Genomic DNA, 25,810 nt, shown 5'->3' with positions numbered 1-25,810 from the left:
ATACTTAAATTTAATTTTTAAATTTTATTTAAATACTTAAATAGTAATGTATAAATTTAAATTATTTATAAAAGGTTAAAAATAAGAAAATAATAATAATTTTTATGGATTAGATAAATGTTTAACCTAATCTATAAGCACAACCACATTGTTAACTGAGTTCATCTTGAACTCTATAAGATTTTTAACAAAAAAAAACTTGAACAAGCTCGATAAATACATAAATTAGAACGTAATTGAACTTAGCTCGGCTCGACTTATTTACATCCATAATTTGGCTAAGTAATAGTGGAAAAAGTGGCCAATTGTGAGAGGGGGGAACAAATAGAGTCTAGTTGACACTATCTTATCGCTATCCAAAATGAGTTAAGCTAGACGCGACCCATTCCACAATTCGTCGACCTAGCCGAACCGAACCGAACTGAACCCTAACTAAAATCCTCCACTCACCCATTTGGATTCTCCAATGAGCCTACCCCCATTCCCTGAATGTGATGAGATCCACATAAAATATTCCAAGTACAGCTAAAGCCATGCGGGCTTTCCCACACCATCCTTTAGCTGCCTCAAGAATCATAGGCACCAAAGCAAAGCAAGAGCCCAAGAGATGAGCAAGAATATTACTCCATCACTTGCCTTTGCTTTGCCTTTGCATTTGCCTTTGGCTTTGCTTTCCTCCTCCATGAATCTAAAATCAAAAACGAAGCGCGCAAGAACGCAAGAGCCCGAGGGGATCAAAAGCCTGGAGGACAAGGTGCCATATGGAAAGGAGAAGCGAAGCAAGGCCACAACCACACACCAACAAAGAAGAAAGATGCTCAACCTCTCGACGCTCCTTGGCCACAACCTGATAAAGCCTCGTAAAGAAGATATCGATATAGATACTCTTGCAAAAGGCAACCCAATAATGCATCAATCTCATGGTCTTTGTTTCCATTCTATTCTTTGTTTGTTTCTTTTTTTGTTTCTTTGTTTGTTTGCCTTTTTTCTTCAAATTTTTGTAGCAATGCACAACATACTGAAAATGTCATTGACTAAACTACTAGTAGATGTGTAAAATTCAATTGCAACATTAGTACATTGAAATTCAACCTTTATCTCAACTTAATTGTCAATTGGAATAACTTTACTTTTATGCATTTTACCAATAACTCAGTGTTATTACTTGTCAATATCAAATTTAGTCCTAGTGATTATTTATATAATCAAAAGGCACTATTTTAAAAAAAAACAATTATTAAAATAGTATTATATTTGTAATTTCCATCAATATCCTAGATTTTTCATCTGACTAGAAGAAAATATCCTATAATATGTTATAGTTAGAATTCAAATCATAAATATTTAGGTAAACTACTGTGTAGCTTGCCCTGCATGATCGAGAGGCTATTGCTCTGTGCTTTAGAGTTTAAGAAAAACTACCTACCTTAAGGTGATGCAACTTTAATCAAAATTGCTTATGTCCTTTGGAATAATATATCTTTAAGGTGATACAATTTTAGTTAAAAATGTTATAAAATTATATAATTTTAATCAAAATTAACTCTAAAACGAAGCATAAAGTATCAAATTGTAAGTGGCATGTATAATTTTTTAAAAGAGAAGCACTCTTTTACCATATAAATATTGAAGGACATATTTTTAATTTTCTACGAATAATTTGGTGCATGAAACTCTATCAAAAATAGATGTTAAGGAAATATCAATTTATTTTGAATCTATTGCACATCATCTTAACTTAACTGTATTATAAGAGGTTATTTTCCTTGACTTAATCCACTATGATAAAGTCATTAAATAGCAACTTTATTTTGGAGTTGCGTTCTAGCAATTTTTTTATTATAAATTTAATTAAAAAAATAAATTTAAACACTTCGTCATGGTGCGTATTGAAACTCATTCATGAACTAAAATGTAAATAACTATTATTTATGGGCGTTATGGCTTATTTCCTTGCTCCCAGACGCCGTTATCTCGCCGTTATGATTTTTATTCTCCCCGGTCTGGTCCACTCACTCTCCGGTCAACAATACAGCCGTGGTGCTATCCTGCTTTCCCCACAATGAGACACAGTGACATTGGACGTCGTTACGGTGATCTCACCGAGAGGAGCAGCAGACTATCCTACGTGGCCCCCTGCAGATCGGGGCGGATTGTGCGCGGGGCGCGTCAGCTCCCGGCTTTTGATTTCGTCCACGTGTCTCAACACGTCCGGCCGGCTCCGATCCGACGTGGACCGGACCCCCGTCGCCCACCGCCATTTTCTCCACGTCAGCCGCGAAGCCCGGCCCTAATATATCTCTCCTTGACGCCTCCGGCTCGGGAAATCTCTCCATCGCCTTCTCTCTTCCCCCTTCTCGGTCCAAGCCCTGCGGAGTCTTCCCAAGCTCACAGCCATAGCGAGAGCAGAAGGAAGGAGCCCCTCGTCCACTTGAGTTCAGTCTTGTCAAACCCAATCCTTAATCGCTTTCTTCCTAGTTCGATTTCTCCTTTCTAGTTTATAGTTGTTTGGATCGTGGGAAACGGGTTCCCCGTCTTGTTTTCGGGGTTCTCCGTTCCGATCGAAGCGTAGGTACCCCAAATCCGACTCCTTTGTTGTTTTATACGTGTTGGTTGAGCCCATCGGTTATTACTCTTGAATTCCCACTTTTTTGCGGTCTTTTTCTTGGTTTCTGGGTCGCATAATCTCATCTTTGGTGGATCTTTGATCCTTTTCGGGTTTCTGGATGATGAATCACTAGTTATTGTTATCTTGGCTTCTTGATCTGCGGACTCGCTACTTTTTACCACACTTGGAATAGCCATTTTCCCCATGCTTTTTTTTTTCGGCTTGCTGGATTTTAAGGTGGTTCAGTATGCTACATGGAGTATTTGGTTTTATACATTGAGATGTTTGTGCTTTGTAAGGATTATACTTCCTCTTCATAGTCCTGATGACAAAAATGGATATTGTGCTTTCAGAAATTGTGCCATTGTCAACTTCTTCGAATCTGGTTGATTGGAGGTGTCAGTCAATTAAGCTCTGGTGGAGGCATGAATCAGGAACCTGCTCAGGATGAGAACAAGGAAGTGGGTGATACCACTGCTGGACAAGGTCAAGGACTCTCAGATGAAGATGAGTCGAAGGTCAATGAAGTGTCAGAAGATTTGAAAAACAAGCAGATAAGGGATGCTGCACAAGCGGCACAACAACCTGGTGGTCCCAATAAACAACCGCCACCGCCAGCAGGTCCGGTCGTACGCTGGGAGAGGTTTCTCCCGGTCAGAACTCTCAAGGTTCTACTGGTTGAGAATGATGATTCCACCCGCCAAGTTGTCAGCGCATTACTCCGTAACTGCAGTTATGAAGGTAAGATATAGTTTCTTATTATCTCACATCAATGCATCATCTTGTCGTTAATTTTGTCCAAATTATTATTATTTTTAAATTGCTGAAATTATTGCACTAAAAAGGAATTTCATACTCAGTCTTCAAATTTTGAATATTCCATGTAAGATGGGTTTGAATTTATTAGTGGGCCTCATTTTGCTTAATCACTAGTTTCTCCATTTAGCTAGTTAGGTATTCTTGGGCAAATTCCAAGAGGACCCCTCTACATAATTTTAGGCAACTTTTGTTGCCTTCTTTATTACAGGCTGCAGATATTTTAGGTGGATGCCATATGTAGTCGCCTCAAATGCTTGCTTTTCTTGTTGTAGCCTCTTCAACCAGATCAAGCATGTGGGGAAAAGTCTAGTTCCTGAAAAGGAAAAAAGCCTTGCATTCTCAGATGGCTTTACTGAACTCATCTTGCAATACTGGCATTTTTTCATTCGTTTGTAACAGGATTACTATTATTTTACTTAAAATGAAACTAATAGTGACATTCAAGTTTCAGTATCCTTTATCCTATTTTATCATTCTTTTTTAGGGAAAAACTTGAGTGGATTTTTTTTCAACATATTATTTTCTTTTTGTAGGCCATAAGATCAACAAAGTAATTGAATGTTTTTCTTATTTCCATGATTGTCTAGTGCCCTCTCTTTTGGTTAGCTGAAGATGTGAGTTCTGATATCATGCAAAAACTTGTAACATGATATGGTCATCCTTATCTTGTCAATGGACAATCCACAAAAGGCTGATGCTTACACCAGAACTTGTTCATTTGTGCTTCAGTAGATTGACTGTTTGTTATGTAATCTAGTTTCTGTCTATAATTTTTATAATATGAATTTTTTTCCCTCCAACCCATGTTTTAACCTTTCCTTCTTTCTGGTATTATTTAGTCTAGCATACCTAGGTTGGTGTGTCCTTTCCCTCTGAAGTTCTTGTAGTTATTGTTTTTCTTTCTCTTTTGAAGGATCAGACGTCTTTAAGTGTTCAAGAGGCATTTTTCTATTGTTTTCTATTGAGTACTTTTTATTGTATTGTTTAACATGCAATAGCTTTTTTTCTACTTGACCTATGAACCAGGCTTGTCTAGCAATTTGGCTTTGAAGTTTGCTCTGGTGCAGATACAAATGATAACATTGAATTTGTGACATCCCTGGAAGTTATTTTAAATTTAATGACATAGTTGAACCAGATGAAAGCCCTTGACTTACCTTTAGTTAGCTGGCTCACTTGTGTCTATGCTTATTAATGGAAGACTAAGTTGAAGTAGTTGGTAGGGGCTTAACCTTGGTGTGGTTGGTAGGTGAATATTAAGTCAGAATTGGTTAATGTTATGAAAGTGAATATCATACATTTTAGCCACTTGGAGAGGATTTGATTGATATTATCAAAGTAAATATAATTCATGTTAATCACTTGAGTTCACCCTTTATGCCTTTTAAAGTACAAAAATACAAAAGATTGGAAGATATGGCTGACCACATAAGGTAACACACAAAGAGACACACAAGAAGGTAAATAATTGATAAGTTTCTAAGTTATTTGATTTTGAGAAATCTAGATTGGGAGAATTATTTCTTTCAATCATTCAACTACGTTTCTTGATGTTATCTCTACTCTAGTATTTCTCATGACTGTCAGAAGTTTCACTTCAGATGTTTGATTGGAGCATCCTCTTAAAATGAGGTACACCTTGTACCCTTATTTCATGTCAAATGCCAAATTTGGCCATCTTTTTGACCAAATGCCTAAGTAGCTGTAAAACTTATTATAAGTTTCATGCCAAATGCCAAATTTGGCCATCTTTTTGATGTGGATGCAATTTTGTACTTATATATATGTTACTATTGTATGTAAACATAATTGCACACATAGTATGGCAAGGCAATCCAAAATAGCTTTGTTCAGCAAGCCTTAGGATAGATGTTGGTCTCCTAAGCTTGAGCAGAACAATTTGATTTGTGCAAATAAAAGCCACTCTCCTGACAGTTTGCAATTAATTCACCAAGATACTGGCCTTGTGGGCTTATTGATGCATTCCACACCCTTTCTAGCATGCTTGAACATCAGAGCATGTAGATTGTATTTTTTTATAGAATAAGTTTTTGAAGGGGAGCCTTGGCACAACAGTAAAATTGTTACCATGCGACGTGGTGGTCAGGGTTCAAATCGGGGAAACAACTTCTTGTAATGCAGAATAAGGCTAAGTACAATAAACTCTTCCCTGAGACCTTGTATTGGCAGGATCTTTGTGCACCGAGCTGTCCTTTTTTTTTATTTATAGAATAAGCTTGTTTCCTTCCTTTCCCTTAAAATAAACTAGTTAGATAAATAGCTATTGTAATGCATATTAGTCCTTGGCTTGCCTTTAGTGACACCAGATTTAAGGCCACACCGTGGATTAATTGAGGGCTTTCTAGGCCGAGATGAAACCATCTTTAAATCTTTCTTAGGTCTCTGTGCTAGTGGCTAGGTCTATCGAGTGAATATGTCAATTTTTTCAGTGTCATCTCTCTACAACGGTGTCTAGTGAATGTAGTCTGAAGATTTCATCAAAGATCCAACAAAGATCTGCTTGTTTTAGTGGACTACCATTCTTCCTCAACACAAATCAGGGATAACATTGGAGTATGATTTAGATTGACAAAAATTTCAAATTTCAAGTGCGGACATTGTGATTGCCCCAGTTAGTCTCCACTCCACACATTGGAACTTGTTGGTTGATTGAGGAGATTTATGTAGTCTAACTGTTCCTATTACCATTACCTTGGTTTTTAAGAGTTTTTGGACAAATGATTTCTTTGTGCGAAATTATTGTATTAACACCCCATTAGATGTACCATTTCATTTGTTTCTTGACCCATGGGAAACAAGAACTCGAACTTTACATTAGCTTATGGTAAATTTAAGAATGCCTATATTTCCTCACAAGAGAACCACATGAAATAACTTTTGACATTTCTAGTTTTCATTAGTCCAGTTACTTTAATTTGGTTGGATCACGATCTAATCCAGGGTCCTGTCTGATTTTCACCAGAAATCAGAAGCAAAAGGAGAAAAAGTAGGAACCACCAGAACCAGGATTCATCTTGTGTCTATTAGGGAACTAGATGGTGGTTATGAGCGCCATGTCTACATCTTCTAAACCTGACCAACCATTCAACCTTAGAAGAATTGCAAACCAATCCTCCAAATAGTTAGATTTGAAGACGTAGGATTAAAAACATAAGGTGGTGGCGATTTTAATGAAGGATTCAAATTGAGGCAGCGATAGGAGTAGTGCTAATGGATGTAGGCATTTTGGAAAATGTTATAGATGTGGTGACGATGACCAGGATGCCAATTGTATTTCATTGTTTTTACTCTTTAGGCTTTTAGGAATGCCAAGTCAAAGTGATGGAGGCAGCCAAAGTAGCAGAAGCAGTAGTTTGGGCGGAAATGTGGTGTTGGAGGGTAGGACAATATTAGTGATGATAGCGATAAGGGGGTGATTATAGCAGTATTAGCAACTATGGTGGTCAAAATGATTGTGAAGGCAACAAATTACAGTCAGTTGATGGTAGTGCAAAGGATGACTATCTAATACCTATATGGACTTTTGAGTTCATCTGCTTAATTTGTCTCTTGTTATTTTCTTGTTCATTAATGTAATATTAAAAATCATCCATTTCGATGGTAGGTCGAATAGAAGTTTGACTTTGACCAAAGAGACCAGCTGAGCTCCATGACAATTTATATTTTAGACTCAACAGGGCCTAATTACAAAATGAGAAACTGCATCCTAAAGTTTTAATATGGCACAGGTTTTGGCATTCTACATGTTCATTTATTCACACTGATAGTGTATTATATTGTATAATTGACAAAATCCCTAAAAGCTACAAATATTTGAAATCATCTTTGACATTATGATATCAATTTTAACCACTAAGTCACATCTAAAATGATACAAGTAGTTTCTACCATAATTCTTGGATACTAATAAATTCTGGCTTGTCAGCTGATTCCACAGATATCTCGAGTAACGGAGCTTCTGTTGGTTCGCTTAGCTTCACAAACTGAGATGCAAGAAAACCAAGATGGAAGGGCTACTTTTTAGATATTATATTTTTTAAAATCTATTCTAAATAAACATGTTATTGAATTAATTTGCCCACCGGTTTGATCAATAACCTTGGGACCTAGCGTTGGGCCAAGTCGTAGATGCCTTTGGATCTGTTAACCATTCTTCTAGGTTATATTCCATTAGATAATTAAGAATTGTTAGCTTGCTGAACTTGGCTTTCTTAATTCATGCTACTCTAGTTTCTTACAATTACTTGCATATGAATTTTAATTAGTGATGTGTTTTCCCCTTATTCAACAGTTACTGCTGTTTCTAATGGTCTGCAAGCATGGAAACTACTGGAGGATCTTACTAATCATATTGACCTTATCTTGACTGAGGTAGTCATGCCTGGTTTGACCGGCATTGGTCTCCTAAGCAAGATCATGAGCCATAAAACTTGGAAGAACATTCCTGTGATCAGTGAGTATTCCTCTTTTATTACTCTTCCGCATTAATATGTGCAAATGGCCTCACTTTAAAAATTTCTGTGTAGTGATGTCGTCGAATGATTCAATGGGTACGGTCTTTAAATGTTTGTCAAAAGGTGCAGTTGACTTTTTTTTCAAGCCTATCAGGAAGAATGAGCTTAAAAATCTATGGCAGCATGTCTGGAGGAGATGCCACAGTGTAAGTAAAATTTTATATTGAAAGTATGCATTGTTGAGACTATATTCGATCTTTACTGGTTCAAAGTCCATTGCTTGGTTGACTACTTGTGTTGTATAGGACTTTTTGTTTTCCTGCTAATTATAAAAACCTTGTTTATTTATCTCAGTCGAGTGGTAGTGGAAGTGAGAGTGGCATCCAAACCCAGAAATCAGTTAAGTCAAAGAACTGTGACAATTCTGGCAATAGCAGTGACAGCAATGATGATGAGAATGAGAGTGTGGGCTTGAATGCAAGAGATGGCAGTGATAATGGAAGTGGTACTCAGGTGAATTTTCATATAAGATCTTTAGCTGTTCTCGACTTTTTCATTGTTAGAGGACTAAAAAATGTTCATAATTTAGGAAATAGATACTTTATGCATACAATTTGAAGACTAATATTGGATTCTTTTTTCTCTATCTAAATGTGTTCTTTTCTTACAATCTATTAGTCTTCAAAAGTTCAAACTGTTCTCTGCTTACTAGAAGTCAATCAACCTCTATATTTCAGGAGATTTGTTTTTATATGTATACATCGACCCATTGTAACTATCATTTAGATGTAGAACTGCCCATTCTTTAGAAGTTTTACGGAGTAAATTACTATTTTCATTTCTGTTCCCACTTCTTAAATCAGCAAGTGTTGTATGAAAGCAATTGTGATTCATCATAGGATCTAGTTATCATCATCAATAAGGCTAAAACTGAAAACTGAATGGCAAACCAAAATGACTGATCTAAATCGAGGGTCAAAGCCATTGTATCCTTTACATGCCACTGACCAAAGTTCATGAAGCGGAGTCTTCTGCAAGAATTAGTGACAATCAAAGTCCTTCTCAATGGAGAAGAGAGGAGGAAGAAGAAGAGTCAACCAAATCCTCAAGATGCCTAAATGGAATTTGACTTCTTCCTTTTATATCTTAGCCCATCCTGTAGGGATCATCTACCATAAAGCCATTACCTGTTGCCAGTCCATTAATGTTAACAAATTTGGTTGTTGGATCTACACATGTAATCCACATCCAATAGTATAAAGACCCCTTTATGCATCAAGCATTAGATCACTTAATTGAAGTTTAATTCTTTAATGACAATTATTGTGTATGTTATTAATCGGGTATTAGCCTACCAAATGGAGACTTAATCCATCAATCTCCACTTGGGTTATACGTGATATTGTATACACCACACAACACCTTAGTTGAACTCAACATGTTAAAACTTTATGGGTTAAATATCCTCTTAAACAATCTGGTCCATTAATTCAATTAGTAAAGGACTATAGAAGTCAAAGTTACTATAACTATAACTATAACAAGACCCAATAGTAATCACAGTACTAATTTTATTAATAACATAGATTAAATTGGAATGTGTAATATGAAAATGATACGAAATGTGATTTGTACATGCCTATTTTCAAGAGTCCTTATTACTCAACCCGAGTCCAAATCATGTTTATCGATACTTTATGCTAAACATCAGTGGTAAATCATGATTCAATCTTATGACTCAAAATTGAGTCCTACATTATATTTACAAATATCATATACAAAATTGCAATAGTAAATCATAATGTCTTTATGTGAGAGTCAAAATCTTATACACATGTAAAATTTTTAATACATATAATAGGTCAAAAATGCATGCGTTCATTAATATAAAGCATTACACCAAATACAGATTTCTACTAAATGAGTGCTTCATCAAAAGGAAAACCCCCCATATTCAATACATGTTGAGGAAACACATTGGGTGACAAGTCCTTGGTGAATGAATCCGCTAACATGGAATCTGTCCTTATATGCTCTATTATTATTTGACCACTTTGAATTCTTTCTTTAACCATCAAAAATTTTATATCGATGTCTTTAGACTTCGACAAACTATAGTTATTCTTGGAATATAATTCTACAGCTTTATTATCATAGTTGATCCTCAATGGTCTGTCAATGCCCCCAATAATCTGTAATCTTGTGATAAGGTTCTGCATCCATATCTCATAGTTGAAAGTTTCATAGTAGACTATAAATTCTATCTCCATAGTGAAAGTAGGGAGTAATTCGTCGAAACCGATGAAAAAGTTTTCTTGTAATCAATATCCTCCTTCTAAGTGATCCCTTGACGACTAGGCTAGCCTTATATTTTTCGACATTACCTTGCGAACCCTGTTTAGTTTAAATATCCATTTACAACTAACATTTCACCTTTTCAGACAATTCAATAAGTTCCCAAACGTTGTTGCCCACCATAGACTTCATCTCTTCCCTTATGGCTTCGATCTATTTTTCTGGATGAGGACACTGTTTGACTTCTTAGAAAGATATGAGATTATCTTCCAACCCAATATCAAACTTATGCTCTTAGAGATATACATAGTCATGAGACATTATAGATCTCCTTTCTCTAATGTATCTCCTTAGTGACACTTGTGCTTGAGGTGGTTGGGAGTCATGCTCAATCGTATGAGGGAATGTCTCTATTTGAATTGATGTACCCTCCAATTAGAGGTGACATGGAAATATCATGGTCCATTAGCCCTATCGGTTGTGCAGCTTCAATTGTATATGGAATGGTAACCATTTCACTATCAGTTGCATCAGTTATTATCATATTAAGATTACCAATGTTTTCCTCAAATGATATTTCCCTAACTTTAGTGTTTCCATCATCTTCAATGAATTTGACATTACGCATTTCGAAAAACAATCTGCTCAAGGTATTGAAAAATTTGAAGTCCCTTTAGTTTTCAGAGTATCTTATAAAACGACAGCTAATGATTCTTGCGTCTAATTTTCTTTCGTTAGGCTTATACAGCCTAACCTTAGTTGGACAATCTTAGACATATAAATGCTTAATACTAAGCGTTCTACTTGTCCACAACTCCTATAAGAATTTCGTTACCACATTATTAGGAACTCTGTTGAGTAAGTAAACTGTAGTCTTGAGTGTCTTACTCCATAAAGACTCTGGCCGAGAAGAAAATGTCATCATACTTTTCATCATATCTTTTAGGGTTCAGTTTCGTCGCTCTGCTATACCATTCTATTGAAGTGTCCTAGGCATGGTGTATTATGTCATGATTCCACACTCAGCAAAGGAATCCACAAATAATACCAAGGTTTAAAATATCGAGCCGTGCTGGAGTTTCGGTCCCGGACCGGAACGATACAGTTTTGGTACTGTATCGTACCGTGTTGGTATAGTTTCAGTATTTTTAAAATATAAATATATTAATTAAAATAAAAAATATTAATTAAAATAAAAAATTTTTTTTAATAATTATATAGATCTAAATATTTAAAAATAAAAAATAAATTTTTTTAATAATTATATAGATTTTAATAAAACCTATTTAAATTATTTCGAACTATAACTTTGAACTATAGCTAGGAATTGATTATTAAAACCTAATTAAACCCTAAGTTTTTTTTTTTTTTAAAAAGAAAAATTACGGACAGCGCGCGATCGGTACGCGCGGCCTGCGCGCGGAGCGTCGTCAAGCCCCGGCGGCATGGCCGGCCCTCGGTGGGGCCTCCGGCGGTGATGCCGGGCTCGGGCGGTGCCTCCGACGGCGTCGCTGAGGCCGCGCGCGGAGGAACCGTCGAGTCCGGGCGACGCCTTCGGAGGCGTTCCCCGGTTGGAATTCCTGTGCCGGCACTGTGCCGGTGCCTCGGCGGAACGAAATTTTTCGCCCGTATCGCCCGATACGGCTCGAAATTTCAATCCTTGAATAGTACAGAATGTTGTTCACCTGATCCGTTAGATCTACTATAGTATTCACCACCATGGTTTGATCTTACGACTTTAATCTTCTTACCTAGTTGATTTTCAACTTTGACTTTGAATGTTTTGAATATATTTAGAGATTGTGACTTTTCATGAATAACGTACAAGTATCCGTATCAGGAATAATCGTCTATAAAATTGATAAAGTATGTTTGACCATTCCAGGAAGCTTTAGGGAACAATCCATATATATCTGTATGTATCAACTCTAAGATCCCATTGCACCGCCTTGAACTCTTATTACTTTTATTAGTTGTTTTCCCCTTGATACATTAAATGCAGATTCCAAAATCCAACATATAAAGAGAATCGAGAATTTCTAATGACATTAACCTTTATAAACGTTGTTTAGAGAAATGCTCTAAACGCCTATGCCACAATATGGATGAATTCTCACTCGTCAAACCATTCTTCACACCTATTCTATGCATTACAATATTATCCATATGAGTTTTACTGTCGAATCTGTATAGTATGTCAAACAAGGAATCAATATCATATAAAATAGATTTTCAAAAAATATTGAATTTTTCATTTTCAAATGAACAATTGTATCCAGATTTGTGTCAGTAAAATACGGGGATGTTGTTCAGATTGACAAATATTAAGAGTACTATATAAACAAGAGCAAAGAACATAACTCAATTTAATAAACAAGGCATGTATCTTTATAGTTGTGCAGTAACATAATGCAACAAACAAAATAGGCAACTGTATGAACATTAAATACCTAGTGCAATATTACATTAAGTCTTTAAACTAAAATGCAATTCAATAATGGTACTCTCTAAATAGCTTATAACGATCTTTATCTGCCACACAACATGCCTTCCTTTGAGTCGACATATCATGTGCATGATTAACTTTATATACAAGCCTCCTTAGTTAGCTTATGTTTTCGAGTATCACTCACAACAATTCTAATCGGTCACATAGTGCGTTTTCCTTTGGACGACACACTATGCACGTGACTAAGAAGCCAAACTAAATTTGTGAGCTTTCCTTAAACATATATCCGCATAAAGAATGATTTTCCTTTGGGCCAACCATCTTTAGGATGGATATACCATCTGCGTAGATACCCCAAGCCTCCCCAATAGTTCTCACTTTGGCAATAGTATTGGTTCAACTAAGTAGTAAGCATGAAGACAGATATAGGAAAAACTGCTGAAAACGTAGCTAATCAGATATCAATCGATTGGTATCAGCTACTAATTGATTGACACTTTCATCAATCAATTCCCTTTAGGCAGCAATTGATTGATATTCCTTATATGCTAATTCTTGGACACCGCAATCGATTGCTCATTTTCAGCAATCGATTGCCAAACAACAATCAAGTTGCTTGGTCAAGTTAGAAAGCTTCTATTCGCGAGTTCATCAACAACAATTGATTGACGCTTCACAACAATCGACTGATGTCAATTAGTCGAACCCACCAATCGATTTGGAGACCTTCTGTGGACAACCCAGCGAACAACAATCGATTGGTCTTCAAGGCAATTGATTGTCGAACTGCCTAATCGATTCCGATGCCTTCTATACATGATCCAGGTTCAGCAGTCGATTGGTCCTTATGTCAATCGATTGGTGACCACCAGTCGAACTACCCAATCGATTCCAAACCATTCTGCATGCAACTTTTGGCTCAACAATCGATTGATTCCTTAAAACAATCAATTGGTGACTATCAGTCGAACCCACCAATCAATTCCAAGCGATTATGTGCTCATTTTTTATTTTAGCAATCGATTGGTGGCTTTCACTAATCAATTGGTACTCAACTGACTTGAAATCATGCATTTCTGCACATGATTTTTCAGCGTGGGAAATCCTAAATCTACATCGTTCTTCGTCGATAATGCGAAGAACTTAATGTCTAGGTTCAATCCTAGCGTATCCAATCCTACATTCGACGGATATGTATCAATTCGAGGCTCCACAATGGAATCGAATGCAGATACAATGAAAACTATTCTGAAAGGTACAATCCTCAAAGTGACACGGTATAGAACATTCAATTGCAGAGTGATTCATTGAATCTGCAAATAAAGAGAATTGTCTTTTTAGAACTTCAGCATTAGTTAACTATGTCAAAATTGTTCCCCCTGAAAAATAAAGGATTGGAATATTCTCCTATTCGTCTACATTAGGAGTTAAGAAGTGTGAATATTAGTTCTATTCATATTACAAACAAAAGATAAAAGTAGTATTTCTTAACTAAGATATTAGTCTGTATAGGAGGGCCATTTGTGATATTTTTCTCATCGTTTTTCCATTTCCAGTAATGGAAATTTTCATTCTTATGATTCTTCTTTTTTTGCCTGATATTGTGGGAAGGACTGATCGGGACCGAAGTAGGTTGATAGCCATGCTGCTAGTAATCAGTTAACTAAAGTCAACTTGAATATATGCCAATGAAAATTCAACACGAGTGCAATTCAAAATACCGTAGTTTGTTTGATAAAAAATGTTTAATGCTTTATTGTTTGAGGTTTACTGAGAGTGCTTGACCACATAGAACGCCTATGTAGATAATTGATAAAAAAAAATGAGAGTAGAGTTTTCTTCAGGAATGTGTATGGATTTTGCCACATCGTTGACCGGATACTCCATTTAACAAGAAAAGGATGTCTTCTATATTTGCTTTATTCCTATACCATTTGTTGAATACATGTTTCCTTTTTACTTTGTCATGCAGAGTTCTTGGACAAAACGGGCTGCAGATGTTGACAGCCCCCAGCGTATGTCTAATCCCGATCAGTTAGCTGATCCACCTGATAGTACATGTGCACTGGTGATTCACCCTGCAACCGAAACCTTCTGCAAAGATCAGGTTCCTACACATTTGACGAGAGAGAAACAGAGCAAAAGGGAAGTTTCTGGTAAGCTAAGATTAAGAAATTGATTTACCTATCGTGCATTTCAACATTTTTATTCTTACTTCCATTTGGAGCTGTAGATGATTGCATGGGAAAAGATTTGGAGATAGGGTTACACACAAATTCAGAAATGCAAAGTGAAAATCATCCAGACGAGCAGGACTGTAACAAACTTGCTGAAACAAAGTTCGAAAAATTATCTGAAAAGGAATCTAAGAATGAGGGCTGTTTGGGTACTCTTCGGAATAATGGTTTGGATGAGTCAAGTGCTCAAGCTGCTACTAGATTAGACAATCAAACAATTAGTAGAGCAATTCAGTCTCCTGGTGGTTTCTCCAAAATCTCGGAAGCCCAAGATAGGACCTCAACAGATTTACCCTCGGTTGAGCTGAGTTTAAAGCGGCTGAGATCAATTGGTGAGGGTGCAACTGCCACTCAAGATGACCGCAATGTTCTAAGGCGCTCAGATGTATCTGCATTTTCAAGGTTCAAGATTGAGAATATTTTTAAATATTAGTATTATTATTATTCATTGTTAGCTTAAAATATAGTAATCTAATTGCTCCAATACTGTACAAGGTATCACACATCTGCTGCTTCTAATCAAGCTCCTAATGGATGTGGCGGAAGCTGTTCTCCGATTGATAACAGCTCAGAAGCAATTAAGACGGAATCTAATATTATTTCTGGGTCAAATGCGGCTACCCTGAAGCAAGGTTCAAATGGCAGCAGTAACAACAATGACTTGGGATCCACAACCAAGAATGCCATGAAACCAGCAGTGCACAAAGATAAGGCATCCTCTGCGTCGATAATTAAGTGCACGCAGACCTCAGCTTTCCATCCTGTTCAGTTTCGAGCTTCAGGAAACCAGGAACCTGTGCAAGAAAATGGGGAGAATGTAACTGCAGCATCAGCAACAGGAAAACCAAGGGAGATCCAGCATAAAGTTCCGGCACACCATCACCATCACCACCACTATCATCATCACTACCACCATGTCCACAATATGCAGAACAAGGCACAGCCATCACAAAATCAGAATGATTTATCACACAAGAATAGAGCAGGAGTGGAGCCACAATGCGGGTCGTCCAATGTGTTTAACAGCCCATTTGAAGGAAATGGAGCAAACTGTAGCAACAATGGAAGCAATTCAGGTAGTAATCATGGTAGCAATGGGCAAAATGGAAGTAGCAATGCTGTGCAAGCTGGAGAATTGAATATGGAGGGTGCTAATGGCATTGCAGAACAGAGTGGCCTGGGGAATGGAAATGGAAGTGGGAGCGGCAGTGGTAGTGGTATAGAACAAAACAGGTTTGCTCAAAGAGAGGCTGCCTTGAAGAAGTTTCGTCTGAAAAGAAAAGAAAGAAACTTTGGGAAGAAGGTACTTAACTTTTTTTTTGTTTTGTTTTTAGATTTTCCAAGTATTCCACAGTCAACAAAGTAATTTAGAGAGTGAAACATATGCACTCTTTCACACTGATTGGAACACAATTATCTTATGCTAGTCTACTCATCCTGCCTTCCATTTAGTAGAAGCAAAATGAAATAAATATGAATAGAAGAGTGATTGGAATAAAGAAGGCTAGGCTAGGAAAAACGATTTGTCCTAGGTTGAAATGTCGTCTTATCATAAATGGACCTAATTCGTTTGCTTTTTCTGAATAATAGGCATCTAGATAAGATGACAGAAACATAGCAGCTTGAAATATATTGTGACCTAGTGACTCAATAATTGTGTGGGACAAAAAAATACTTGAAATGTTAAGTATCTGATTTAGTTCATGCTAGCTCTTCTGTTGTAACTGAACCATATGCAAACAAAAAAAGGATTAATAATCTGAAGTCTGTGATAAGTAGTCAGAGCAGCATAAAATTATCGAACAAATAGAGTACAAGAAAGTTCAAGTGAGGAGTCTGTGTTCAGGATATGACTTCGGTTTACAAGTATATTAGTTAGTATAGGTGTTTGCAAAATAAAATATAAAAAAAACTAATATGAGAGCAAGTAAGTATAACGTTAATTAATAATAAAAATGAAAGCAAATATGCACAATGCTCAATAATGACTAATAGATTTTATAATTAGAAGAATTAAATCTATTAGAATGGAAGATGGGAAGAAAATATTAGTTATTGTAATAATTTAATTGCATAAAGTTTAATGAAGGGATAAGATTGAAGGAGTTGACTTCATTTAGTTGGTACAAACACAACTTACTAATGATGATAATGATTAAGTGTCTGCAAAAGTGGCTTGTTCTCGGAGTTTAATAGTAGTAGGGTCCAGATCTTGTATTAGAAATTGCTTATTTTGTTGCAAAATTATTCCTTTTTTTTTCTTTTCTTCAGATTCTCTTATTTATTTCTCTCCTGCAAGAACTTGCGTCTACTTATGTAGTGTCCCACATAACCCATACTGACTGTTTCTGAATCTTAATAATGCTGCCTACTTGTCATTGCCATCATAGTTCTTTCATTACTTGTTTCGTTTGATGTTCAGGTTCGCTACCAGAGCAGGAAGAGACTTGCTGAGCAACGGCCACGTGTACGTGGCCAATTTGTCCGACAATCCACTCATCAACAAACCGGCCAAGATGCCGATAGATAACCCATCCCATCTAATATATGTAGTTATTAACACGTTGGCATTTGCATTTTCTTGTTTGGGAACAGTTAATTTAAGTTTATCTGTGAGAAAACTGGATAAGAAAACTGTGTTGTACCACTTAGTTCATCAGTTTCCTGGATGCTTTATATATTACAAGACTACATGCATCTCATTTTCCCTTAGGGATTGTGACTCTTGTTGTCGATGTTTCTAGCAGTTGTTTGTGAGGCTTTCATGAAGATTGTCTTCATGCTAGTTCTATCCCTCCTCGGCTATTGATTCACATTGTAGATAGATATAAGTTTGTTTGGCATCATTTTGATATTCTGACATAGTTTATGAAGATCATGAATTGTTTCAATCATGGGTATTCACATCATTAGCATAAACATGCCCATACTCTCCCTTTCCTTCCTCCTCCCCCTCCCCCTCCCCCTCAAAGTGATCAGCTCTCACATTCAAAGTCAGCATCTGGCAAACCAGCCACAAGATGGCGGCATCAAGGGCAAGAAAAGCACTGCCTCCAAACATCCCCGTCTTCGCCGTAGGACACTGCGTCGTGAGATCGTAGTGCACGTTGCGCGATCGATGAAGGCCTTCTGTCACAATTGTCCACACCAAGAATGCTATGGCCCAAGCCGACACAATCCTAATCGAAACAACCGTAAGTTCTCCACGAATTCAAATGCCTAACCACTTGAGATCATAATAAAGCAGTAACTTACTCCGCGACATAGAAGAATATGAACAAGGTTTTGTAGCCAAACAAGACACTAGTCGAAAGAGGCTTCCCTTTGTATGGGAAGAATATGCCAACATGGCCTAAGATGACTGAAAGAACGAGTGCAATCGTCGACAAAGACCCGAGTAGTATCGTCGGATCACTAGGGAATTTGCATATCACCACGTCCCTCCCTTGAATGGGAGTGCCAAAAGGAGGCTGTAGAAGTGAAGATACAATCATATGAAATGGTAAAAACAAACTAAAAAAGAAATCATTTTAATGCAAGAAAAAAAATTAAACCTTTTTATTCTCTGCAACAACAGCCAGCAGGAAGGACAAGAATCCTAGCATGAACACCAGGAGCCCAATCTTGTTGCTTTGCTCCATGGCCGTTGCTGTCCGTGAGCTTTTGAATCAAATCCAGCTTAATAGCTGAATCTTTTGTTTTCAAAAAAAAAAGAAGAAGAAAATAATAATATGAATTCAAGAGATCCTGATGAAGAACAAAAAAAAAAAAGATTGATTAATGGTGTTTAATAGAGTGGTAATTAATTTAATACCTGATCAGAAGCCTGGGAATTGATCATCTTGTGCTGTTGGGGAATGAGGTGTATAAATAGTGAGCTTGGAGGAGATCCAATAAAATGTGCAGAGAAAATAGGAGAAGATTTAGCGGTGGCATTAAACAAGGAAATGTGTAGAGAAAATAGGAGAAGATTTAGTGGTGGCATTAAACAGGTTAAAAATAGAGTGCCATGTCAGGTTTGACCTTAAAATTGAATCAACTTAGAGCACAACCAATAGTAGTAGCATGTGCTCGACGATTAGCCTTTGGAACATAGTTGAGTTTGTTATGATGGATAAAATTGTAGAAGTGGGCAAGGGTTCAAATCTCGGCGAAGCCGATACAATGTCTTCTTCCGTCATGATCAACTGCAGTTTCTCGATTTACCTCCTTACATATAATTGTGGAACCGACCATGTGAACTGTTAGGATGACAAATTTCATCTTTTCATAGAAATATACTCGATGGTTAAAATGTGCAACAAATAAAACATCCTTAAATTTAGAAGAAATATTTTCCTTATTAAATTAATTTTAAAATTATTATTTTATGTTATATATATTTTTTAATTTACTTTTCTAAATAAAATTTCTAATAAATCATGTGTTTCTTTTTTTTTCTTCTTTTTGATGAGTGAGTCACTTGCGCATACAATTGAATATTAGATTAGAATCAAATCAGATTGAATTAATTTTTTTTAAAATTAATTGTATCGATTTAATTTTTAAATAAAAATTAAATAAATCAAACTGATAAAATATCGATTAATTCAATTAAAAATTAAATTAATCAATTTTTTAAAATATTAGAGAGTTTTATAGATTAGTTAGGGATTTATAGATTCACTTATTAACAAATTTATCGATTATTTTTTTATTTTGATGAATTTGATTTATTTACTTTTATTAAATAATAAATTTTAAAATCAAAATCAAATCGAATAAATGAATTAATCAATTTATTAAAAAAATTAAAGTTTCAAAATAATTGAATCAAATTTTTAAATTTGATTAATTTGATCGATTTACTCGATTTAACTAAACTTTTACTCACCCTTAAACATCAATCTCTATTTCATATATCTCTAACTCTCCTTAAAATGTTGTTAGCTTGGTATCGCTATCCTATTTCATGATTATTTGAACACCATCGAGCGGAATGGATTAAGATTTGATTTTTAAATAGGATGAATATTTTAGATGTTAATAGCATAATAGTCCATACGAGTTAAAAATATGTACATTTGACACTCCCTCTCAAACCGGTGCATATAAATTGATTGATGTCTTACATGTTTACAATGCAGAAAATACTCGAAAATAGAGTGGGCGGGCTTGGTTGAAAGCCAACCCTCACTCTGATAGATTTGGCAGCTTGAGTTGTGTTTTAAAAGTGTAGTCCAAAAGAGCATAATGTTCCTAACTGCCCCTCAACTGATAATACATGTGAACAGAATATGGTTAGCAAACAGGATATGAATTTTAATATCATGTTGGAACATGAGACTTATTCATTTAAGTTTAAACATGAATTCCTTTTCATGTTTCTATTTTTATAATGGTATGATATTGTCCATTTTTAATCCACATCTTCATGATTTTATTTTTAAATTTTATTCAAAAGGTTTCGCATCAATAAGATATTTTTTATTTTATAATCTCATGATCTTTTTTAAATATTTTTAATATGAAATTTTAATTGTATTCAACAAACTGTTCATCAGCAATAACCCCTGAGACACCTGACTGTTCATCAGCGTTATAACCCCTGAGATACCTTCCAGTGTTGATGGCGCTCTAAAGGGGTCTTCTCTCTTTGGGATGTTTTGCCTTAAAGGTACTAATAATCTTCAAGAGAAAAAAAAAAATAGCAATCTCTGGAATTAATCTTTTTTCGAATGCTCCAACTCTGCACCAAATTTCTGCTTCAAAACAATTTTTCTTTCCTTCTGGACTTGCTGGTAATTGTGTCTCTTAATTGAAACAATAATGAGGTTCCAGTATCTTTTTCCAATCTAGCAAGTTGTGTTACTCCTATTGGCATACGCCCAACAAAAATGTTGGAATTGCTAACAAATATTTTTCCACAAACAAAATAATAGTTTTTTATTCGATAAATATTGATATTTAAATTATATTTGGTCGGGTGCGCCAGGCCCATGCTGTAGTGCAACGCAAGGACGACGCGCGAGGATTCCAGTAGCAAGCTACTGTGGCGAACCCTCTCCCCATAAAAAATTAATTTAATATCATAGTGGGCCGATGGCCCACGTATCAGATATTAAAATGATAAGAACAGATACTACACTTGATCTTAGCCAAAAGGCCGAGAAAGGTATGAGTTTGGTTGTGGGATCCTTCCCGCTTTAAAGATCGCAGTCCCACTCGGATTGCTAGTTTTAGCGATGTGGGACTAAAAGCAAAGAAGGGAGCCTCCTGCTTCCGCAAAATGGGGCGCTGCGCCAGCGCGTGGGCAGCGGCGCGCCGGTGTACCTGGTAGCGGTGCTGGAGTACCTAGCGGCGGAGGTCCTCCACCTGGCGGCCCAACGCAGCGCGACAACAAGAATAACCGCATCATCGCGCGTCACGTCCCGCTGGTCATCCGGAACGACGAGGAGCTGGAGAAGTTGCTCGCCGGTGTCACCATCCCCCGCAGTTCGATGCCATCTTTTATCAAAGATGTTCTACGATTCATCAAAACTTGAAATTCATGTCGATATTCTGCATCATTTCAGGAAAAAGGTGCCAGTTTTTTGTTAGATCCTTTTTTACTTCATCCGCTAAAAGATGGAAAATTGATGCGGCAGCGAGTAAATGCACGCGGCCGTCCTTGTCGGAGCTGCTCCCGCCGCCGCTGAGCGCGAAACAGAGGACTAGCTTGCTGTTACGGTCACAGCGCAGCTCTGGGTTCTTCAAGCTGAGTCATTTGCAGACGACCGTCTTCAGCCAAGAATATGACTGCGAGAAGCCATTAATTAACTCGATCAGGAGCGTTTAACAGTATCGATTAGAGTTGAATTGTGGGAGAAGGATCTCGCATGGGCTAGCTCTGTTTTTTATTTATAGATGAAGAGCTGTTGAATCGTGAAAGGGGAAAAGTAGATACGGAAGTGACCAGAGAGGAGAGGAAGGAAGGAAGAAGAAGAAATCAGGCTGCTGTGGTCCTGTGGAAGGAAACCAAAGGAGATCATTTTCTCCATTGATAAAAGAGAAATCTTAAGCGGAGCTTCAATTAACTAAAGAAGAAGGAGGAGGAGGGAGATTATTGTGTGTATGTTTATGTAGACGAAAGTGGTGGTGAGAGGGAAGGAGAAGGGAGATGGTTGTTGTTATGGTCGTAAGGGTTGAGCACGGTTAGTCGAATCCAACGGAAGGTGTCGCGTGCGATGCCTTATGACCAGAAGCACAGACCGAGCCGAGTCCTTCGAAACCGCCTTGCCGAACCCCCAGAAACCTCCTTAAATCCAGACGTGCAGACCGAATCGGGATGGGCAAACCTAAAGATGCGAGACGATTCTCAACTCGGTCCCGAATCCCCCTCAATATGGCTCCACCCCATTGAGTCCACCAAATCGAGTCCTCTCACGCCTATACGACAGGTTCGGCTTAGCTGATGTCTTCGAAACGGAGCTACCCCGCGCTGCCCGAATAGACTCAGTCGGCCCGGGCCCTCTCCATGGAAGCTACTCCCCCGACGTTCAAATGGGCCCAGTCGGATCGGGCTCTCTTAAGGACAGGTGTCCCCCTAGAACTGGATCGAGTCGCCAGCCAAGAGATCTCTCTATTCAATTCGGTTTCGCGCTGGCACACGTCCGAGCCGAATCGACTCCTAACGGCTCTCCATGTCCCTGTTCTAATCCTAGAAAAAATCACTCCCCTATCGTACGGCTGTGAATATTCTCCTGACACTTCTACAACTCATCATGACAAATCTTTGATAGACAATGGAACATACCTCCTTAAATGCAAGTCAGCGATGGGATGCAAGCGCTGACTATATACCACTCTCTGACACATTCATAACGACGATGAGACTTTAGTCACATTCTTGATGTGACCTGACGTCTTCAACTTATATAAAAGGTCAGTTTGTTGCTGCAGGGAGGTATGCAATCTCACATCCTCAGCTGTTGGTTCTTACTTCCTTCTCTCTCTCACGAACTGACTTAAGCATCGGAGTGGTCGTGCCAGGACACTCCTGGCTTGCCTCCTCACGATCTATGTGTCTGCAGGTGCTCTTCAAAGCTCTTCGTCTCCCACCCTGCTCAGTCCTCTGGGATCTTGGTGTTGAAGAAGACGGTCGAAGCTTCTAGGAGCGGATTTCAACAGGAACATATTTTGGCGCTGTCTGTGGGAATTTTGTTAATCCTGCCTTGAGATATGCCGATGGATGACCCCCTCGACCTCAACTCCTCACCATGACGCAAGAGGACTTTGATCGCGCGGTGGCTCTAGCTGTCCAAGCCATCTCACGGAACCCAACAGGAGGCCCCAGTTCAACCTCCTCATGCTTCTGCTAGGCCGACAAAGGTCCCTACGATGCCCCCGCGATGATTATTCACGCCTGCAGAAGCGCCGCGCGCTCCCTCTGTTAGACCTCCCCCGAAAGTAGACTACTACGATGCTTCCATGGAGTCTGCCGCTGACCAAATCTCCGTCCGAGACTCGCTTCAAGGGAAAGGGCTGAAAATGGGAGAAGGAAGTGGAACGAATGACTCCCCCTTTACGTGTCGCATCCTAGACGAAGAACTGCCCCGACACTTTCGGACTCCCCAATTCTTTGATTACACAGGGGCTACGAATCCGGAAAACCACCTCGGGCGATTTGAGAACGCGGCAATGCTCCACCAATATACTGACGCCATCAAGTGCCGAGTATTCCTAACGACATTGGCCGGATCCGCCCTTAGATGGTTCAGCTGACTACCGCCCTCCTCCATCAGCTCTTTTACCGATTTTAAAGACTCCTTCTTACGGCACTTCGCCACCAACCGTACATACCGCAAGACCTCGATGGACCTGTTCGCCACCAAGCAGAGGTCTCGAGAATCATTGAAAGAGTTCGTGCACCGCTTCAATCATGTGGCACAAGAAGTGCCGACGGCCACCTCGGAGGTCCTAGTGAGCATCTTTTCTCAAAGCTTGATAGATGGAGACTTCTTCCGATCCTTGATCAAGAAGCCTCCTGCAAACTTTGACGCTCTCCAGAGTCGAGCCGTCAAATATATTCATGTGGAGGAAGCCCAGTCGGCGCGGCAAAAGGAAGATCCCGGCCAACAGGGTGGATCTAGCCGGAATCCCTCGGCCATCGCCCGAAGCGACAAAAGGCCGCCACCCCAACTACTTCGGAGGCCCGAGACGGACCCCCACATAGCTCCCAAGTCCAACCACCGCTCCATCCACGCTGTGACCAGCTAGCCGGACCAGGCCGCCGAAGGTTGCCGATGGTTGCCCTGTTTCTACGCCTACCACCAGTCCCAAAGTCACGCCACCGAGGAGTGCCACCAATATGTCCGAGAGCTGCGGCGGGCCGCTGAACAATGCAACCGAGGGCCTCCCGCACCTCGACACCAAAGGTCGCCAGCTCGACAGACCACTCGGGAAGCCAGACCACCTTCCTCACGGCCTACGCGGACCCGAGAACGCTCTCCCAGGCGGTCAGCCCCACTCCCGCAGCAAGAAGCTCCCCGGGACCCTCAAGTACCTTGTCGCAATAATGCTCCCGAGGACAACCGCAGCAATACCCCGCGAGGGAGCATCCACATGATCACCGGAGGAGCCACTGATGGAGACTCCCATCATGCTCGAAAGGCCCACTCCTGTCAGCTTGAGGTATACGGAGTCGGTAGCAGACGACAAGCAGAAGGCCCAATTATCAGGTTCAGACCTCAAGACTTAGAAGGGGTCGTGACGCCTCATGATGATGCCTTGGTGATCCGAGCTACTGTCGCCAACTAAAACATCTCCCGAATTTTCGTGGACACCGACAGTTCAGTCAACATCATCTTCAAGAAGGCCTTCGATCATATACAAATCGGCGAGACTGATCTCCAACCCATGGTCATCTCACTATTCGACTTTACCGACAACGAGGTCCAACCGCTGGGACATCCCCTTCGTCATCGTCGACGCTCCTTCAACATATAACATCATATTTTAGATGTCAATGGCCATAATAGTCCATACGAGTTAAAAATATGTACATATTTGACACTCCCTCTCAAACCGGTGCATATAAATTGATTGATGTCTTACATGTTTACAATGCAGAAAATGCTCCAAAACAGAGTGTGGGCGGGCTTGGTTGAAAGCCAACCCCTCACTCTGCTAGATTTGGCAGCTTGATTTGTGTTTTATAAGTGTAGTCCAAAAGAGCATATGGATTTTAATATCATGTTGGAATATGGGACTTAACTACATTTAAGTTTAAACATGGATCCATTCTCATCCTCCCATCTTTATAATTTTATAATGATACAATATTATCTATTTTGGACCCACATTCTAAAAGACTTCGTACTATAAAATATTTTAAATGAAATATTTTTATATTTGGTCGGGTGCGCCAGGCCCATGCTGTAGTGCAACGCAAGGACGACGCGCGAGGATTTCAGTAGCAAGCTACTGTGGCAAACCCTCTCCCCATAAAAAATTAATTTAATATCATAGTGGGCCGATGGCCCACGTATCAGATATTAAACTGATAAGAACAGATACTACACTTGATCTTAGCCAAAAGGCCGAGAAAGGTATGAGTTTTGTTGTGGGATCCTTCCCCGCTTTAAAGATCGCAGTCCCACTCGGATTGCTAGTTTTAGCGATGTGGGACTAAAGTACTAGTGGGTTTATAAATTATATTTTAAATTTATTTAAAATGCCAAGTAAAAAATTTATAGAGGAAGGGCACTTAAATTATTAAATAATAATAATAATAATAATAAATCAGGATTGCTCGATCCCTGCACTTTCTTGCTTATAGTAGAAAATCCCGACGATCGACGCAGATGAAGCCGACCGCGGCGGCAAAGCAAAGAAGGGAGCCTCCTGCTTCCTCAAAATGGGGCGCTGCGCCAGCGCGTGGGCAGCGGCGCGCCGGTGTACCTGGCGG

At 38.7% G+C, this 25,810-nt stretch overlaps 2 protein-coding genes and 2 non-coding genes across 4 annotated transcripts; 1 reads left to right on the top strand and 3 right to left on the bottom strand.

Annotated features, from left to right (window-relative positions):
• The first annotated feature begins 2,342 nt into the window (after positions 1–2,342).
• Positions 2,343–17,595, top strand: LOC141838532 (two-component response regulator-like PRR37). Its single transcript, XM_074726038.1, has 9 exons — positions 2,343–2,435; positions 2,962–3,349; positions 7,740–7,901; positions 7,975–8,108; positions 8,257–8,415; positions 14,619–14,802; positions 14,880–15,285; positions 15,379–16,186; positions 17,306–17,595. Exons 2-9 carry the CDS (start codon positions 3,034–3,036, stop codon positions 17,411–17,413), a joined length of 2,277 nt encoding a protein of 758 aa, XP_074582139.1. The 5' UTR covers positions 2,343–2,435; positions 2,962–3,033; the 3' UTR covers positions 17,414–17,595.
• A 175-nt stretch (positions 17,596–17,770) lies between these two features.
• On the bottom strand, positions 17,771–18,524 carry LOC141840655 (uncharacterized). Its single transcript, XM_074728708.1, has 3 exons — positions 18,438–18,524; positions 18,139–18,353; positions 17,771–18,062 (listed from the first exon to the last, which is right to left on the bottom strand). Exons 1-3 carry the CDS (start codon positions 18,522–18,524, stop codon positions 17,771–17,773), a joined length of 594 nt encoding a protein of 197 aa, XP_074584809.1.
• Positions 18,525–20,843: 2,319 nt separating this feature from the next.
• LOC141842462 (U2 spliceosomal RNA) lies at positions 20,844–21,041 on the bottom strand. The gene has a single exon (XR_012602901.1). It is a non-coding gene; the product is annotated as a U2 spliceosomal RNA (small nuclear RNA).
• Positions 21,042–25,257: 4,216 nt separating this feature from the next.
• On the bottom strand, positions 25,258–25,455 carry LOC141842460 (U2 spliceosomal RNA). Its single transcript, XR_012602899.1, has one exon. It is a non-coding gene; the product is annotated as a U2 spliceosomal RNA (small nuclear RNA).
• Between the last annotated feature and the right edge of the window lie 355 nt (positions 25,456–25,810).

Source organism: Curcuma longa, chromosome 11, assembly GCF_044706935.1.
Source record: "Curcuma longa cultivar G26 ecotype Majalengka, Jawa Barat chromosome 11, ITB_CL_G26_1.1, whole genome shotgun sequence".
NCBI classification, from domain to species: Eukaryota; Viridiplantae; Streptophyta; class Magnoliopsida; order Zingiberales; family Zingiberaceae; genus Curcuma; species Curcuma longa.
The sequence above is the reverse complement of the archived record's forward strand: the minus strand, read 5'-3'. Positions and strand labels throughout refer to the sequence as shown.